The 17,384-nt window shown below is 43.8% G+C and overlaps 3 protein-coding genes across 7 annotated transcripts in view; 2 read left to right on the top strand and 1 right to left on the bottom strand.

Moving 5' to 3' along the window:
- LOC109475568 overlaps window positions 1-3,246 on the top strand; it is a 13,085-nt gene extending 9,839 nt beyond the window's left edge. For 3 of the 4 annotated variants that reach the window (XM_019776249.1, XM_019776248.1, XM_019776246.1), the window contains 5 exons: window positions 1,668-1,859; window positions 2,046-2,224; window positions 2,454-2,613; window positions 2,972-3,042; window positions 3,204-3,246. In XM_019776249.1, coding sequence (XP_019631808.1) covers window positions 1,668-1,859; window positions 2,046-2,224; window positions 2,454-2,583 — 501 coding nt within the window. In that variant the 3' untranslated portion in view covers window positions 2,584-2,613; window positions 2,972-3,042; window positions 3,204-3,246. Of the gene's footprint in view, window positions 1-1,013; window positions 1,197-1,568; window positions 1,860-2,045; window positions 2,225-2,453; window positions 2,614-2,971; window positions 3,043-3,203 lie in introns of all 4 variants that reach the window. The other variant, XM_019776247.1, reaches the window with a different exon arrangement.
- Window positions 3,247-5,349: 2,103 nt separating this feature from the next.
- LOC109475569 lies at window positions 5,350-8,109 on the top strand. Its single transcript, XM_019776250.1, has 3 exons — window positions 5,350-5,525; window positions 5,794-5,936; window positions 6,050-8,109. Exons 1-3 carry the CDS (start codon window positions 5,358-5,360, stop codon window positions 7,563-7,565), a joined length of 1,827 nt encoding a protein of 608 aa, XP_019631809.1. The 5' UTR covers window positions 5,350-5,357; the 3' UTR covers window positions 7,566-8,109.
- Window positions 8,110-8,249: 140 nt separating this feature from the next.
- Window positions 8,250-17,384, bottom strand: part of LOC109475570 (uncharacterized membrane protein C776.05-like) — a 10,346-nt gene continuing 1,211 nt past the window's right edge. Inside the window, exons 2-11 of one of the 2 annotated variants that reach the window (XM_019776252.1) lie at window positions 12,366-12,739; window positions 12,022-12,124; window positions 11,436-11,596; window positions 10,781-10,852; window positions 10,536-10,605; window positions 10,211-10,302; window positions 9,710-9,836; window positions 9,486-9,520; window positions 9,220-9,309; window positions 8,250-9,035 (exon numbers count right to left, since the gene is read on the bottom strand). In XM_019776252.1, coding sequence (XP_019631811.1) covers window positions 8,840-9,035; window positions 9,220-9,309; window positions 9,486-9,520; window positions 9,710-9,836; window positions 10,211-10,302; window positions 10,536-10,605; window positions 10,781-10,852; window positions 11,436-11,596; window positions 12,022-12,124; window positions 12,366-12,646 — 1,227 coding nt within the window. In that variant the 5' untranslated portion in view covers window positions 12,647-12,739 and the 3' untranslated portion in view covers window positions 8,250-8,839. Of the gene's footprint in view, window positions 9,036-9,219; window positions 9,310-9,485; window positions 9,521-9,709; window positions 9,837-10,210; window positions 10,303-10,535; window positions 10,606-10,780; window positions 10,853-11,435; window positions 11,597-12,021; window positions 12,125-12,365; window positions 13,205-17,384 lie in introns of those variants that run through there. The other variant, XM_019776251.1, reaches the window with a different exon arrangement.

The following is a 17,384-nucleotide window of genomic DNA, read 5'->3' as shown; positions in this document are numbered from 1 at the left end:
AGCTACGTGCAGTTTTCACTGTAAGAAGTGTACTTATTCTAGCCTGGAATACAACCTTTTATGTATTGTTGAATGTTCGGGAGGGAAGCGATCAGAAGAGCGGACTGGTGCTTGTCGTGTGGCTATTGGCGTCAGGCAAAATCCCACTGCACTCATTGGTTAGAAATAAGCACCTAAATAAGCATGCGGAATGGCGGCACCTTGTGATAACCATCTAGTCGGAGTATCTCTCCTTTGAGGAATCCATGGTAGAGTCTACAAAGGGTTACTCCTATACAAGGATTGTGTGACTTGATGATACCGTCTCTATGTATTCTTGGCATTTAAACGCCACATGTTCTACCATGACCATGTAATTGTAGGTGTATTAATTGTAGTTGTGTGTCCTTCCAGCCTGAAGTGCGTGGGACCATGGCTCGCCGTCTAGCAATGCGCCAGGGAGAGCGTGAGGACGGAATTGAGTGGGAGGATCTCGTTCCTATTGAGGTAGGAAGATCGATGTCTCAAATTTTAGCTACTTTTAGAGGGAAAGAGAGACAGAGAGAAAGAGACTAGAATGAACATGACGTTTAAAGCCTGATGATGTCCAACCTCTCCATTAGGCTAAACACATCAGTGACCAGTACAAAATGTTGGGCCTGCGCATTGTCACCCACCAGCCAACGCCCTGTCAAGACCTGGAGGGTCACGTGGTCTGGAAGGGAACGACGACGCACGGGAACGTGGCTGTCAAGGTGTGTGTTAATTTCAGTCTTGTTACAATTGACATGTAATGATGACTGCAACTTCCGTCAGGATTAATGACCCGCAGTTGCAGACAGAGACTATGATCCCGACCTATCGGTAAACTCGCCGATTCTTCCAGATCGCATTCTCTACACAAACACATCTGAAGATTCATATACAATGTACATTTGTAAATAGGAATTATTAATGTTGAAGCTGACACATGGAAATGATACAGCGTATAAGAACATTACTTTCACACTCAACTATCACATCTATTTTCCCAGGTGTACAAGTTGAACTCGATGAAAGAGTTGATGGGCGACGCGGACATGTCGGCAGGGGCAGGGATCGTGAGGAACAACGTGCGCATGTTGGGAGAACTGAGCGGCAGTCCGAACATCCTGCAGCTGCTGGCCTACCAGCTCCGGCCTCAGCCTGTCTTCCACATCACGGAGTTCATGGAGGAGGTGAGCTTAGCGACAGAGTCTGTTGCCTGTGTTTCCTGCCATTACCAAAGAATCCCGATATTTCCTCTCCATCTAGCTGGATATAGGTGCCAATGATGGTTTCATTTCAATTACAATTCTCTGAAGAAGTAGGAAGCTCTTGCTGTCTGAATCTGTAGAGATCTTCGTTGCAAAATCGGTGCGAAATTGTTCCCAGTTGTCATCGACTAGGAAATCGTGTGGCGATAGAATACATTTGGCTTCTTAGTCTTACCTAAAATAATTGCATATTGGTATACCATATAGCAAGTTCGTTTCCTAATGGTCTTACAAAACTTCTACCACCTCTGTCAAAACGCATCCATCCCTATTGACATATTCGTCATGCTCCAGGGCAATCTTTTGGACTTCCTGCTTCGGAAACGTCAAGACCACCAGCACACCCGGTCGTCCCTCCTCTACCTGCGGACTCTGCTGACCCTCCTGCTGGACATGGTGGCCGCTCTCCGTTTCTGTCACCACCACAACATCGTCCATCGGGACGTCACAGCCAGGAACTTCCTGGTCTACAGAAAAGGAGGGACGTACCGATGCAAGCTGGGTAATTTCAACATGGCTGCAAAAGTACCAACGATGGAGGAAGAGACCTACGAGTGCCCCGACTGTCTGCAGATTGTTTCCAAGGTGAGTTTCCAAGGTTTTGGGTATCTGTATCAGTCATGCACGCAAGAAGAAGAAACACAGAGAGAGGGGGAGGGAGATGCATTTACTTAATTCTGAACATCATCGCAATATTCTTGCACAATGACCCCATAGCGAAGTCATCGGACAAGCTTCATTTACCTGTGACCGTCATCTCTTTCTCAATAGGATCCTCCGATGATCCCGTTGCCAAGCTCTGGACTGCCCCTGAGTCGATGGTCGGGCACCAGTTCTCGGATAAGAGTGACGTGTGGATGCTGGGATGTACCATGTACGAGGTGCTCACGCACGGGTGTCGCCCTTTCACAGAGATGTGGGGCATGGCCGCAGACGACATCGTGCAACAAGTAGGTAGAACCAACAACAACTGCAACTATTCAAGGAACCTGGTCACACCGGGTCCCTGTCTTCTGTATGGTTTGATGAACTTCGCCATTTGAAAAATCGTCAAACCATACATGAGACAGGAACTCTTGGCGAGAAATACCATCACTAATATTAATTTAAATGTATGACAGGAGCTGCACAAATACTATGTTAATGCATGTATGATGTTCCTTTCTTACGTGTACCCAGGTTGTGTTCGGACTGCGCCCCCGCCAGCCTTCCTGCGTGCCGCGGAAACTGTTCCAGACGACTATGCTGCCCTGCTTCCTCACCGACCCGGTCGAGCGGATCGCCCTGCTGCAGCTGGAGAGGAAGCTGAAGAGCTACATGAAGGAGTGCCCCCTACCGGGTCAGTTCTGTGATACACTGATACTTATAATATCCGTCAGTATGGTGTGGTGAGGCTAGGTGAAGCTGTAGCACGCAAACGACGACCAAGAAGACTGACAAAAAGTCATCATTTCATGACGAGAAAGAAGTCTTTGAAGACGTAGATGTTTTAATAATGGAAATCTTATGATGCAAATATGACCCATAGCATATTGCGATTGTCTAGGACCATGGAGGTACTACGACACAACCAAGAAAATAGCTCCAGTGATTTTCCCACCTGATGAAAGTGTTCACAGATAACTCACCCTGCTTACATTACACACCCTTAGCTTAAAGTTAGAATAACGATGCTAAAGCTGTTCTTCTGCCTGCAGGTGTGGAACACATAGATGACATCCATCCCCCGCCCCGGCTGTCTCCCAACCAGTCAACACGACCTGAGAGGGTACGAAGTACCCGTATATCACTACACTATTAACATGGGTTATCACGAAACTCGACGGATGTAACTGGTGAAAAAAAACTTTTAGATATCTCACAAACAAGTTACCAAAATTTGCACTTACCACAATCACCATACATAAATAATGATGTCTTTGTTTTTAGGGAATACCAAAGAACTTGGAAACGCAGATCAGCAGTGAACCAGGTAAAATCGTGTTTCCCTGTCTAAGACTTGCCATATCTGTATATGTATGTACAGTCATCAGTAATATGGATACAAGTAACTTAGTAGGTACGAGCATGCTGTTTCAAACGATGTTGTAAACAATATTACTGTTAATTTAGAAACAAGGCAAAACGAAGAGCTTTCAGTGTGGTGGCATTGACATTTGAAATATAAATTCAAACTTTAATTTTAAGGGACCAGTGAGTAGAAACACAGATAGCTGTGAAAGCTACACTACTCGTAAGATTATATTTTGAAACATTGTATTTCTTAAATTTCAGAAGTCACTTCGACTGACTACAAGATCGAAAAGGTACGTTCCTGTTCTCTGGTAATGGCATCTTCGACTTTTCTCTCATTATCACTGTTGATAGTCTAATTGATTATTTGGTGGCCTTCTTAATTAATGAATGTAACAATTATTTTCATTTCGTACTATACAGAGGAAGTTTCTCTGCTCTGCGAGTGAGATACTTTTCTACGATCAACCAAACGACCAGGGGGTAGGTAACAACAATGTTGAACATTATTTTTAGTAGTCACGTGTTCGATCTATTTGACGCCGTGTATTGGGCCAATGTAATGCAGAACCATCTATAACTTAGTGAAAGCGTATATGATCCTATGTTTGTGTCAGAACCAATATACGAATACTACAATATACGAAGATTAAAACGTAGATTAAAAGAAAGAAGGGGGTAGAAATCTCACAAACCGGAGGTCCCGTGTTTGAGAAGAACCACACGTCGGACAAATATATGTTGAAGAGCTCACCACACTTAGTAGGGGTTCATCCTGCTGTGAGTGCATCAGACCTTATACATGTATAGTCTGATCTCGCGCAGCCTGTACTCGCATACACAAACCCTGTGTGTTGCGCCCACAGGCACATATTATGAATACCAAACAAACAAACAAACAAACAAAAGGGACAGGACTAAAGCGTTGATTATTCTAACGCAGGAGGAGTATCTACTGGAGGAAACTGTTGACAGCAGGAGGAGGGAGATGTTACTCAGGCTTGACCACGTGAACATCAGACGCGTCATCGACGTCGTCTTAAACGGTGACAAGGTCAAACAGGTAACGTCATTCCTCCGCTGCAAGGGAGGAAGTGCGGTTTCGTTGTTTCTGTTTGTGTTTTGGGGGTATGGGTGAAATCTGTCAACTCGGATTGTCACGTTTCGGATTCCTTTTAACAAACAAATCGAGCAATGCTTGTCAGACTATGTGGACACTCCTGCAGTTTGGGAATCAACTGGACCCTTAACCTGGGTCTTCAGGTCTTGGTTGTAACATATATATAACTGATTAGCTTGTGTCAATCTCTTCACAGATTTCACAAGTGTTTCCCGGAGGCCAGCTGACCCTTTTGGATGCAGCTCGAGAAAAGCGGTTGTCCGCTGAGGACATGGTCCGGTGCCTGAGGCAAGTGGCGGACGCCATGGCCTTTGTGCATGGACAGTCTCTTGTCAAGGGAGAAGGCATCATCCACTGTGATCTCCGGGCCATGCATGTCATCTGGGAGGGACAACATGTAAGTACAAGGTGCAGTTGTTTGTAACAGCAGCTAAAATAATTTATGGTACAAACTCTCTTTTTATTTTTATGACCTCTGAGTTTCGGTCTTTCCGCAGGTAAAGGTTGGGAGGTGGGGCCGTGCTAGCCGCCTCCGTCTCCGCCTGTACGATACCAAGCTCTCGGAAAGTGTGGTGAACAAGCAGATGCCTCGAGATGCTTTGAGATGGTATGTAACTCTCACGTTACGAGTCTTAAATCGTAAAGTGTCAAGAGTATTCAACCGCAACAGCAGCCTTCTTATCAACAAAATGACATAAATATTGAGGAAACAAATCATTAAAATCTATGCAACAGAAACATTTAGCCCCATTATCTCAGTGACAGTATAGACCTAGTCTGCTATATGTTACTATATTGCTGTTGTCGTATAAATCTGTCACACTCATATTTGGCTGTAAGGTTCTCTCAACTCATGCCATGTTTGTATCGTAACCCATATTTGGCAGTAACATTCTATTATACCCATATTTGACAGTAACGTCTATAAACCTATATATGGTTGTTATGTAATGTCCGACAGGTCACCTATGGAGGTGATTGAGAGCGGGATCTACTCGCAGGGCAGTGACGTCTTCACGTTCGGACAGCTGTGCTGGGAGGTGTTCCACGCCTACGACGCCGACAAAACCAGCGAGAACAGAATGCTGGCACCTTACCCGTACTTGCATGCGTATGAGGTATGTGTGTATTACAGATATTAACAAGAGCCTTGGTTCCTGTCCCAATAGCTTGTTGTTTAAACAATAGGAGGCAAACAACAATCGTCCTAAGATGTTTCCCGTCCCGTCTATCTATTTGGTGTGGAACTTGGACCTACGCTAAGCAACTGTTGATTTTATCTTTTCATTTCTTTTCAGCTATTTTGCATCTGTAACGCTTTCAATTATTAGTTTTGTTGTGTTATAACTTTATTTTTGCTTTCTTTCTTTTTCTTTTTGTTTGCAGGTCCTGCCGTACCTGCAGCGCAGACAGAGACCCCTGCAGCCGTGCCACTGTCCGGACTGGCTGTACCGCCTCATGAAGCTGTGCTGGCTGGACGAGCGGAGCCGCCGCCCGGGCTTCGACAGGATAGCGGCCTGCTTCAACAGGTGAGTGCAGAGACTAAAACTATATAAGAAAGACAACGAAAATAGGGATGAAATTGCTTGCCAGAACGCTTTGGAAGTAGTTTTATTGCAAATTCTTGTCCCGTCTATTTCAGTCCATTCGACTCGCCCCTGTTGGACATCGGCGATAACGGTACCTACAAGCAACAGGCTCCTGGCGGGAACGAGGAGAGTCTGAATGCAGCCCTGAACCACCAAGACCGCCACTACTTCCGCCAGGGCTTACTTCAGGGCGATGCTGACTACACGCGGAAGCACGTCATTGGGCTTTGGAGCGCCGACAACGTGTCGCAAGGCAGCGCCGATACATTTTACACCTTGACGTCAGAGGTTAGCAACCGAACGGACGACCTAACATCCGTCAGCAGCGACCTAACATCCGGGACCTGGCAGTCAGCAGAGTCGCGTTCAAGGGCGGGAACCAACAGCACGCAGCTATCCGACGGCAGCCGACGGTCTGGGAGCTCCACTCCCACGGAAGATCTCAATGAAAAGAGATCTCCAGGGCAAGAAGTCCTGTATAATAATTCGTTCAACATGGCACCTCTAGTTGTGGAGCTGAACTCCAAGCTGCAAGGGGCACAAACGACCTTAGACGACGAAAGCGAGACAAGCGATGGCACCATCTACGAAGACGAAGCAGAAGAGGTATCAAAAAGAGTTTCTCGCGAGATGTCTTTCCTAAACCCTTCTTACGAACACAGCGTACCTACAAGATTTCAGGGAATGCAGGACGGCATGACGATGAGTAGACCTGAAACTCCAGCATCTGGAGTGGCGGAAGCAACTTCTCCTAACACTGGCGATAACGGCGAAGGCAATGGTGACGCGGATTACTACACGAAGTTAGTTCGTCCTACGCCAGGCAGCACGCATAGCGTATCACCACCCCGCCACACAAGCGACGAGAACCAGTTTCCTACGCGGCCTCCCGTGCCACCGCGTCCATTGGCGATGACAGCAAGCCGCTACGCAAGCGACAGAGACGACTCATCGGTTGAGATGGCATCGCGGGAGGACACGCCCTCTCCTCCGGTCCCACCACGTGTGTTCTTGAACTCGGAAGCAATGGAAAACACCCTAGACGACCCACCGTATGTAGACGTCCGCCTGCGACACAAGGGGAACGATGCAGTGCCCCCCACCCCCATACCGCGCCCACTGAGTATGTGGGACATCGGCCAGGATTGGCAAGAGGCAAACAACAGTCCACCGGTACCCTCCAGCGAACGTCCCACCGCCAGGAACGCGCTGTGGACCAGAGTGCCTTCCGACACGTCGCTATCGTCACAGGCGTCGTCGTCCTTCGGAAGCAGCCAGGAAAGTCTTTTCATGTCTCCGAAGCAGAGCTCGTCAGGGAAGGGGGTGAAGAGCGCTTTGGCAAGGTTTTATAAGAATGGCAAACGTAGTTTAAGGAGAAAGTCTGGCCGTGCGAAGAGTGAGGACCATGGTGCTGTTGTCAGAACTGATGCCAGGGCACGAGGCGAGGGGGTGTTTCGCTGCTCTGAAGCTGAGGCGGGAAACCGGGACAGCACTTCCTCAGTCTGTAGTGACTACAGAGACGACAACACGGACGAGAACTCCGACCAGGAGTATGATACCAGACTTTAAGTAATCGCCATATTACGAGATTTTAGACTGAACATCAAACACGAAGGAATCGGGCACAATTATTGGATTCCTCTGCAGATTGAACCTCCTTGCTCCATTGGAGAGGTCTAGACTTCTATTAATTGTAACAAACATATACAAGTATTTCTTTGCTAATGTATGGTGTAAAACTAAGGCCTCTACTATGTATAGTTAGCAACCGGGGTCAAATTAAAATACGGTACATGTCAGATACGTGTATCAGTTAGATTGTGTTCATCAGACGCGACCAATGGAACTTTGCTACCTACCGGCCAATAATAGGGGAAATATCTGACTTAACATTGTGTGTGCTTAATTACTTACTTACTTGTGATGTTATGTTTGCGGGGCCATGTTATTCAAGTACCGCGGGTTCTCTAGCCAGGACTGATTTGACCACTAATGTACTATCACACTTACATAATGATGGTCCATTATTGCACGGATGGGGAATTAAGGAATAGTTCATTTTTGTTAAGGATCATGTGGGATTATTTCGGAATAAAGATCGTTTGGAACGATTCATTGTAATGACTATTGCTCTATTTTTATCCGCATCTCAGGGGCTTCCAAACACCCAACCCAGGATACCAAGAACAATATAAAGCTCCGTATTATAGGATATCACACCTCAAAATATGCATACATATGTTTTAATGTAGATGATTATTGCGTGCGTACTTACAATCAAACACCTGAGCTTAGATATTTACATGTATACGTCATGTGAACCTAGAAGGTTAAGATAATGTATCGAGTTCCAAGTTGAAGACAGATCTTTTAAAATATACGCTGTACATACTATTTCGTACTATATCTACAATATAAAACAACCGGTACAGAGTGCCCGTGTAATCGAACCCTGTAGAAATACAATGTTTACGCTATGTACATTTCTGTGCGTGTGAGTCATATTGCAGATCATTAAGGCCACCAGAAGTTAGGAATAGGTGACTTCGGTAATTATATTGCCTGCAGCGCTGTAGTACCGTAGTCCACGTACAAGTATTGAGGATGTAATGGTGATGTCAAGGTGTGTTTCTCACGACCAAAGCAGTTTCACAGTCGTCACCACATCACCACCTAGCCTTCAAATATGTTGTCCCTTAAAACGTGACATAAGCAGCTGGCTCCGGGTCCTGTACAAAACTTCCTATTTACATTCCCTCTCAGATTAGCAGTAAGGCGACCGAGAGAGCGTGCTAAAGCTAAAAAGGCTGGTATCCAGGCTGCACAACAAGAGGTAGAGACCGTCAGTCCCAGTCCGAGCCGCCCTTCCCCAACCTGAACACATCCATGTAGAAGGTGGCGCCGTTCCAAGCCTTGATGACGAACGCCACGGCCAGGAAGACGGCGTGCGCGATGAACCATCTGTACCACACCTGGCACAGCAGCATGGACGCCAGGCATATCAACACGTTCAGGATGTTGTAGTTGAAGTACAAAAATCTGCAGAAGATGTGACGTGGTGGGGAAATGATTCAGTAAGTACGCGAAGAGAATCTTTTTTGAAAACTCCACAAAACGACGTGTTTTATTTACAGACAAATGTATGCAGTGACAGCAATATACATCGCAGCTCAAAAAGCACCGTGTATCTGTTGATGTAATGGTTTCATACGAGCTGACTTACTTTGGGCCAAACATATTGAGAACCTTGTACCAAACGCTGTTCTTCTTGGCTGTGAAGAACCGATAACTGTTCCAGTACTCCGGGCTGGGTCTGCAGAACATGTGAACGGGTCCAAGAAGTTAATGACAAACTTCAAAGTACAGAATAGCATTTACTATGTATGATTTACATGTTGTACACATGATGACTTGAACTACATGTACATTGTCAACAGACATCTAAACTAGCGGCTACAAGTGTAGAATGTATATGGTTTGTGTTCTGACCTGAGGATGCCGTTGACGACCACTGCGTATAACAACTATAGGAACAGAAATGATAAATATCAGTTCAATCAATCAAGGGCAGTGATAATGGTTACATTAGCTCGAATTTCTACTCAAAATTCCAAAAGCATAGCTTTCAGTAGAAGAAATCGGAGATTTCAGATTTCCGAGAAGATTCCTTTTGATATTTTCTACCATCAGAGAAAAGTCCTTTCTAGACTCACGGCATGGCCGACATAGCAGGCGAGTGGCACGGCGAGCAGCCAGATGAAGGAGGGGTCCTGGAACTCCGTCTCAGCAGGGAAAGGTGTGTACCAATTCACAGATATTTGGGGAGAGTACCACCGCACTCTGCAACAAGAGCAATATAATTATGGACTTGACGGAGCCGTCAATATGGCGTCAAAAAGACCCATAGCGAAGGGTACAGCAAAGCAACAAGTTAACGTTGGCCACTGCGTACGTATAAAACAGTAACACATTTTCTTCCTCTACGGCGCGATCACATTCGCCATGCATCGTACGTCGTCGTACGATTTTCATGTGGTGGTATTTTCAAGCAGGCTGTGACAGAACAAACCGCTGACAAAAATCTCAGGCAACCCAAGAAATGTCTCCCCAAGCTAGTTTGCGATCGTACGAAGATCGTACGAGTCCAGCGTATGTGACAGGGTCCTTATTAGGAATCAGTTCACGACACGGTTTTGTGTCGTGGTCGTACCTACCCATAGGTGACGTAAGCAGGCAGCGAGTGGATGAAGACTGACGTCATTCTGTCTATGCTGTGAAAGACGATGGAGTTGCGGAAAAAGAAAACCTGGGAACGAGAATGTGTACAACTCAGAGGAAACATTCGCTGCGTTTTATACAAAGACACGAGCAGCAGGCTACATGATCTACTTGATATTTTTGTTTTTAACATCTAAAAATACATGAAAATATTTATTTTCTCCAATTCCCTTCCTTAATCGGTGTCTCCCATGTTTCGTGAGTCTCTGTTCCCTACCTTCTCACTGATAAACATAAGCCGATATTGACCGCTGGTCTTACCGCTATGACGAGAGGACCGTTGGCGATAGCAAAAACAATCTGGAACACTCTAGGCTCCGCCGGAGCTGCCCTGGAAACAAAACCAAACAATTAACTATGACTCATGCCTTGACCGTAAATATAGAAATATAGAATATCACTTTCAATTTTCCGTTTTTTCCATTGTTTACGCTAATATTAGCAGCTAGGTAGAGTTCTTCAACACTGTGCCTTGTGTATTTTTATGTTAAATAAGAAAAACTTACCAAATGTAGACATATGTAATGGCGTTTCCGAAATAACAGAAGTCCAGCAGGAAGTACTGCCACTTCTTGGTGCTGAGGGCGCAGAAAGTAAAATTGTTACTGAAATAGCGTTTAAACGGAGGTAAGATGTATGTACAGTATACTTCAATGTAGTTTCACTTTTAGCCTCTACCAGGCCTCATGTTGCTGGAAAAAAGTAGACGTTGGCCAAATAGACTGAATACTAGTAGTCTGCAGGGGGAAATAGCCGGCCAGAGGAATAAAATTTGCAACCTAGGTTTCTACTGTTGGTCTAGCAAGATGAGGAGCCTGGTAAAGGCTATATACACTAGTCTTAGAACAGTCGGTCCCGTTATAGTTAACGCTAACGTTATAACGATCAACAAAACACGACCAACGAACCCCTTCATCTACCAAAACGTATGGCAATTCAACTTCAATCCACTGCATGGAGAAAATAAGTCAAATAGCTTAAGCAGGAATATACATGTATACTTAGGATAGTTATTTCGCACCAAGGTCATCAGCCACCTGGAGGCCCAAATTTGATCTTGACCTTTGTCTTCCTGAGACCTGCCCAGGTACCAAATATCATCACATTTAAAGGTCTTACCACAATTTTCCATGGAGGTAAAAATGGGGAATAGATACGTACCAGTACAAATAGAGTCTGAGTCCTATGAGGACCGGGGCGGAGACGGCAAAGTAGTACGGGATGAGCCACTGTAAGGCGAGCAGGCCGAACGCCACCACCACCAGACTACACACCGCCGCCACGTAAAACACCTTCTCTCTCAGCCCGTTCTTAGCGAGGGTCTGAAATTTGACGACAGTGATAAGAAGAAGAGGAGAAGGACAAAATTATTTTTTAAAATATTCCTACATTCATCAAGACATGGTGACGGCACACTCAAGACAAAACTAGTCGTGCGGTTGGTGGAATGTTCTTTCAAGATGCACCAGACATGAGAGATTTACAGACAATGGTGTAATAGACTATCGTTACCTTTGCTGAATAGATAAAAGCTCATCCATCATTGATGAGCCAGGAATATGTGTTACACAACTTCTCGCTGCGAGGGGCTAATTACAAAACCCAACCACACTCCATCGCACCCCCTTCTAGCTGTAGGGTTAGGAGAGCAGGCTGGGCTGGGATTGAAAATGTCAAGCACAGTACGTGACCGTTATTGTTTGGAAACAGTAGCGTTTCCGACACGAACACAAAACATTTGTTCAACCTTGAGGAAGTTCCTGACGTCATCTTCCATGGCCTTGTCATCAGGCACCTGATTGGACATGACGCTGGACACCCGCTGTAACTCCCCTCCATCCGGTCTCCTCCTGGGAAACACGCAAACAGGATAGCGAAATATTGAAATCATTTTTGTATTCCCCTTAGGTTAAGGAGTAGAGTGCTAAACTAAAAGCGTTACGTGTGTATTTATGGCCAAGCAGTCGGTCTAGATGTCTAGACTTGTCTAGTGAGTACAGTGATCTAACCGGGCTAGTTTATACATATTACTGATTGCGTCATCTACATTGATATACATGTATACATGCAGGTAAATATGTCAGTCCTCACCTGTCATGCCGTACGTCACTGTTGCTCGGAACACTGCCGTTTTCGACACCACTGTGGTGGTCTCCGTTGTCCGACGCCACAGCCGAAGTCTTGGCAGGCGAGAGAGGTCCATTCTGTGGTAACCCCTGACCGGCGTCTTTACTACTGTCCAAAACAGCCGGCGCCACACGGTTGTCTTTACGCCCCTGTAGTTCACCACCGGACGTGCTTTCCGCCTCGGTTTCCATCTCTAAATCATCTATTACCAGCTGTAAACCAGAAGACCTGGATGTGGTAAACATGCTTCTTGTGGCAGTGGATCCGTGGCTGGTTGGAGGGGTGAATCTGTGGCCGTGAAAGCCCTCGGCACCCGGGGCCAACTGAAACGGTTTCCGCTGTAACAGACCGGCATGGTGACAAGAGATTGCGATTACACCCCGACGGATTGTATGTCAAAGTAAACAGGGATTCTCCGTAACTGAGACGTAGATCCGTCTTGTAAAATTTCTTTCAGAACAAGCAGAAAGACAACCAAATTTCCCTGATGACGCAGACAAGGCGTGTCTAATTCTAAGCGAAGCTCCCTTGACGAGAGACGATTATCACTAGGCAATTATCGCAGTCATTGAACCATCATTTGCAAGCAATTGTTTAGGGCTCCTTTAGGGGTTTCAAGGGAAGTTGATGTGGTGTACTCATATAAACCTTACTTGACAAAACGTTTATACACAGAACAAACTCATTTATTATTTTGCAATTGGTTAACTTTGATACTGAAAGCGGTTACACAAGCCCTTGTTCTCGTTTGGCAAATGTTGATTTCAACCTAGGGACATTGATGTACCCTCTTATCAAACTTTTCTTCATGATGTTCATTCGCTTGTGTCTGAAATTCACCCGAATACATTGTATAACCACAGAGAAATTAACGATTGGTCAGTAAAGTGTTTTGTTTTACTTACTTTATTCTTGTTTTTACGCATGTAACGTTGACCGAATTTTTTAGTCGTCAACCTGCAGCAACTATCCTAGATATCAGCCATGTCAGCCATCGTGGATCAGCTATTGAATGAATAGTGGAACAACAACAGATCTTATAACTTGAATAAGTTCTAGAATCCCCTTGATAATGTTGTTGATATCAGATATAATGGGGTGTTTGTCTGGTATTTCATGTTGTCGTTGGCTTCGTATCTTGCGCGCGTTCGAAATATACTAGTACATAAAAGGGTTATATCTTTCAATGGAGCGTGATATGGATGCGATGATAAAGAGAATTCCGTTGTACTTACAACGATGACGATATAATGGAAAACTCCACAGTCCACACCCCTATTGGGCTGTTCCAAAAAATAACTGTGGAGGGGGGGTGGAAGAGGTCTCAAATCAGCTTCTGACCCAACCCCCCTGTCCAGTCCAGAATTTTTTTTACCCACCCCCCTGTCCGGTCCAATTTCATTATTTTGACCCATCCCCCCTGTCCGTTCCAGGTTTGTTTGACCCAACCCCCCTGTCCGTTCCAGATTTGTTTGACCCAACCCCCCTGCCCGTTCCAGATTTGTTTAACCCAACCCCCCTGTCCATTCTAGATTTGTTTTACCCAACCCCCCTGTCCGTTCCAGATCCACTTTACCCAACCCCCCTGTCCGTTCCAGATCCATTTTACCCAACCCCCCTGTCCGTTCCAGGTTTGTTTGACCCAACCCCCCTGTCCAGTCCAGATTTGTCCTAATATACCTGCTTTTTTCATATTAGGCAATTACTAGTACGTTTTTGAGTTTTGAGCGTTAGTGCATGAGATGACTATTGACGTAACTTGTTTGGAGAGTTTAATTTTTTCAGCATTCAACATCACTATGAGGCGACTGAACTAAGCTTCCACCATAGATTTGGGCATCGTATGATTATATGACGAAAAGCACCAAAAAATGCACTGAGCATTTTCCCTGTGAGAAAATGCACAGTGCAATTTTTTAGGACTGAGCAATAATGAGCAGACATGCGGAGCAAAACAGTACAAGATGGCCATGATTTTCCAGAGATTACTTTGGGACATTTCAAGTTGAAACATCTCTCACTCTTCTTCAGTGGCACTAAACTGCACTTGGAGGAACTAGAAAAAACAGTTGAACAAAGAGTGAAAGACACACAAGTGTCACTGTTATTGTTATGTAAATGAGGATAAGGTAGATTATGGTAATACTAATACAACACCATAGGAACTGCATGTACTACTGGAGAGTTCTATGGGAAATCCTCCCTTCCAGTTAGTGGGATTGTAGCTGCACCTATAGATGGCCTCCTGGAAATGTCCTGAAGTAATCACCATGATAATTTATCCAGTAGTAAAGTTTGATTCGTCTTTGAATACTAGTATTGTTTACCTGGATGTCTAAGTTACCTTCATCAGGGTTATAAAAAGATAAGCTTGACAAAATAATAAGCTTGCGTGCCAGGCGGGTTGTGCCAGGCAACCTGACGTTTTCATGTTCAAGTCTCACACAGAAAACATGACTTGTTTGCAAAAGAGTGACTGAGAGTGGGTATTTTCAACCCTGAGTTCTGTCAGGGATGAAAAATATGACTTGGTAGATGATTGTCTTGTTGTATGACAATCAATGTACAGTTTCATAGCATTTTCCTTTTATGAAAGAAGGTAGTATATAATTATGTGATATTTTTATGATGCTCTGAGTGCAAATAGAAATTCAACGGACTTAACCTATGAAGAACCTAGCTGGTTTGGTTGGAAAAACAATGGGAACCTGTAGGGACTTTGTTTGTTCAAGCAGTGCCAATTCAGTGTATTGTGTTAAAACTGAGGATTCCAGGTCCATTGGCATTGGGTTTGGCTTGAAAAGAGCCGAAATGGAAGTTGTAAAAGGAAATAAAAGGAGGTTTTGTATTAAACAAGGAGCTCAGGTTAAAATTTATTTCTAACCTCCTTGTTTTGCTCAACTGCATAAGAGTATTGGTTTTGAAAATTTAAAATAATTCAAACTAGCCTGGCCCACACCTTCAGTGTTGTAAAGACTGTACTCTAAAAATTAAATCACGACTTCTAATTCTTTCGGCAAATCAAATGACTTTGTGTAAACCTGACTGTCCTGAACTTTTACCCTAGAATTTTATTTTGCTGAAGTGACTTTGGCCTAAGATAATTTAGCATAATCTGATAACACAACAATGTCTGAGCAAACAATAGGAACTCATTAGGACATGGAGCCAGTAATTAGCATTTCAATGAGTTACTGCAGCTGGTTGTGTGAAAACTGAAATCCTGGTACACCAAAAGTACAAGTCGACTAGAACCCTTGGATAGCAAAAGAACCTAAAAAGACTGAAAAGTCAAAGTAGTGCAAAAAAATTGTCCAATAAAGCAGTTTAATTTTAGATGGTCTGTAAAAGATATTTTTAAATGATGTTAGACCAAAATAATAGTCTCTACCACTAGTAGGCACTAGTACCAGACTATTTACGAGAATATTTGCCGGGCTAGTTTGGCCTGGCCACCTTCGGGTTTGACTTCGGAGGCCAGGGTAACTGGATTGTATCTGGAAAGAAACAGCCTTCGGGGACTGACTCCCCAGGCCAATCCTTTTTGCCGAAATACATATGCCACAAACCGTAATCCCACAAAAAAGCCTGGTGGAGGCTACTGAATAACAACAAATGTGTCTTATCTGAGAAATTGTACCCATATTTTAGTCAGGTATATTTGGCATGCATGAACACCCAAACAATTAATTAGGTGCATAAAAGACATTGGGTGCACTATAGCTATATAAAACAAGATTACTAGATGGCGTTAAAAAAGCCTCACACAAAAAGTCAGGTTGGCTCCTTGGCAGTTTCTTCTGACTTTGAAAAATCACTATCGGTTTCTTCTTCAACATTGGGCTACCAGAATATCTGGGTGCACTCAGAAAAAGATTGGGTGCACCCTCAGTATTTCGAGCCCTGATTTGTAGTTTGCATCAAATCGGGCAAAGCAATGGACAGGAGTGAGTGATACCCAGTTCACGTGATTCGTTGTTGGTTACACTCAGATTCACACTTGCACTTGAATATTATCTAAATGACTGAAAAGAAAATCAAAGACAATTTTTATTCTTTTATAAGTTACAAGAGCATTTTCAAAAGAACCTATGCAGTTGACTCCATATTCAGTTGAACCAAGGAGCTTATACTAGTTATAGTTAAAGGGATAATAAATAAGAAAGGAACAAAAATGATATATGTTACGGACAAGTTGCAATCTGCACAGTCACCTAGCTACCATGCATGACATATTTTTTTTAGATCAACAAAGAAATTAGGAAGTTATAAAAGTGATTCATAGATGGAAAGAAATTAGAGAGAAACTGTTTGGCTAAAATTCGACTGATCCTTTTGTTATGCAAACCATTGAAAGAGAATGCTGGATTAACTTGTTTACTTAACAACACTTGCTTGTTTACTTTAGAGTAACCAACTAATTACTTGGGGTAAAAATGTTGTTTCAGATAAATTTTGAAGAGGAAAAGGACTTATAATTTCTAAATTAAGATTTTCTACTACTGTATTTATATTTGCATGTAAGAAATAAAGAAGATAAATCCTATATAGCAGGACAAAATTGAAGAGCACACCAACCATCACTAAACAGAGATGGCTGACAGTATACTATAATTAAACTTCCTGGCACTTATAACCTGATAAGTTCATAAGGTCTGACATGGGATTGAGCTGTTTGGTCACTTAAATTCTGAAAGGTGTGGGACAGATGAAAATTTGATGCGTTAACTTAAAACAAATTTTATCTCTGTACAGTATGCACATCTTATATAGACTCTATATGAGAGTAGTATGCATATTAAAGCCATGTTTATGATTGTATGAAATATTTACAATGTCCTAATTTTTTTTTATCCAGCAAAAAATCCAAACATCTAAGATTGTAGATAAAATCCCAACCATAAAATGCTGAATACACCCAATACCTACTCTCCAAGCAGAGGGTTTTGGGGTTTTTGGGGGTTATTTTTAGTTGTGTTGTTG

Source organism: Branchiostoma belcheri, unplaced genomic scaffold (genome assembly GCF_001625305.1).
Source record: "Branchiostoma belcheri isolate BF01 breed outbred unplaced genomic scaffold, Haploidv18h27 scaffold34, whole genome shotgun sequence".
Taxonomy (NCBI): Eukaryota; Metazoa; Chordata; class Leptocardii; order Amphioxiformes; family Branchiostomatidae; genus Branchiostoma; species Branchiostoma belcheri.
Note: the sequence above shows the minus strand (reverse complement) of the source record. Positions and strands in the feature narration are given on the sequence as shown.

Coding starts and splice junctions, on each gene's coding strand:
- LOC109475569 (XM_019776250.1), top strand. CDS start 5,358: ATGTCCGACAGGTCACCTATGGAGGTGATTGAGAGCGGGATCTACTCG. Junction 5,526..5,793: donor CGTACTTGCATGCGTATGAG/GTATGTGTGTAT, acceptor TTTTGTTTGCAG/GTCCTGCCGTACCTGCAGCG. Junction 5,937..6,049: donor ATAGCGGCCTGCTTCAACAG/GTGAGTGCAGAG, acceptor CGTCTATTTCAG/TCCATTCGACTCGCCCCTGT.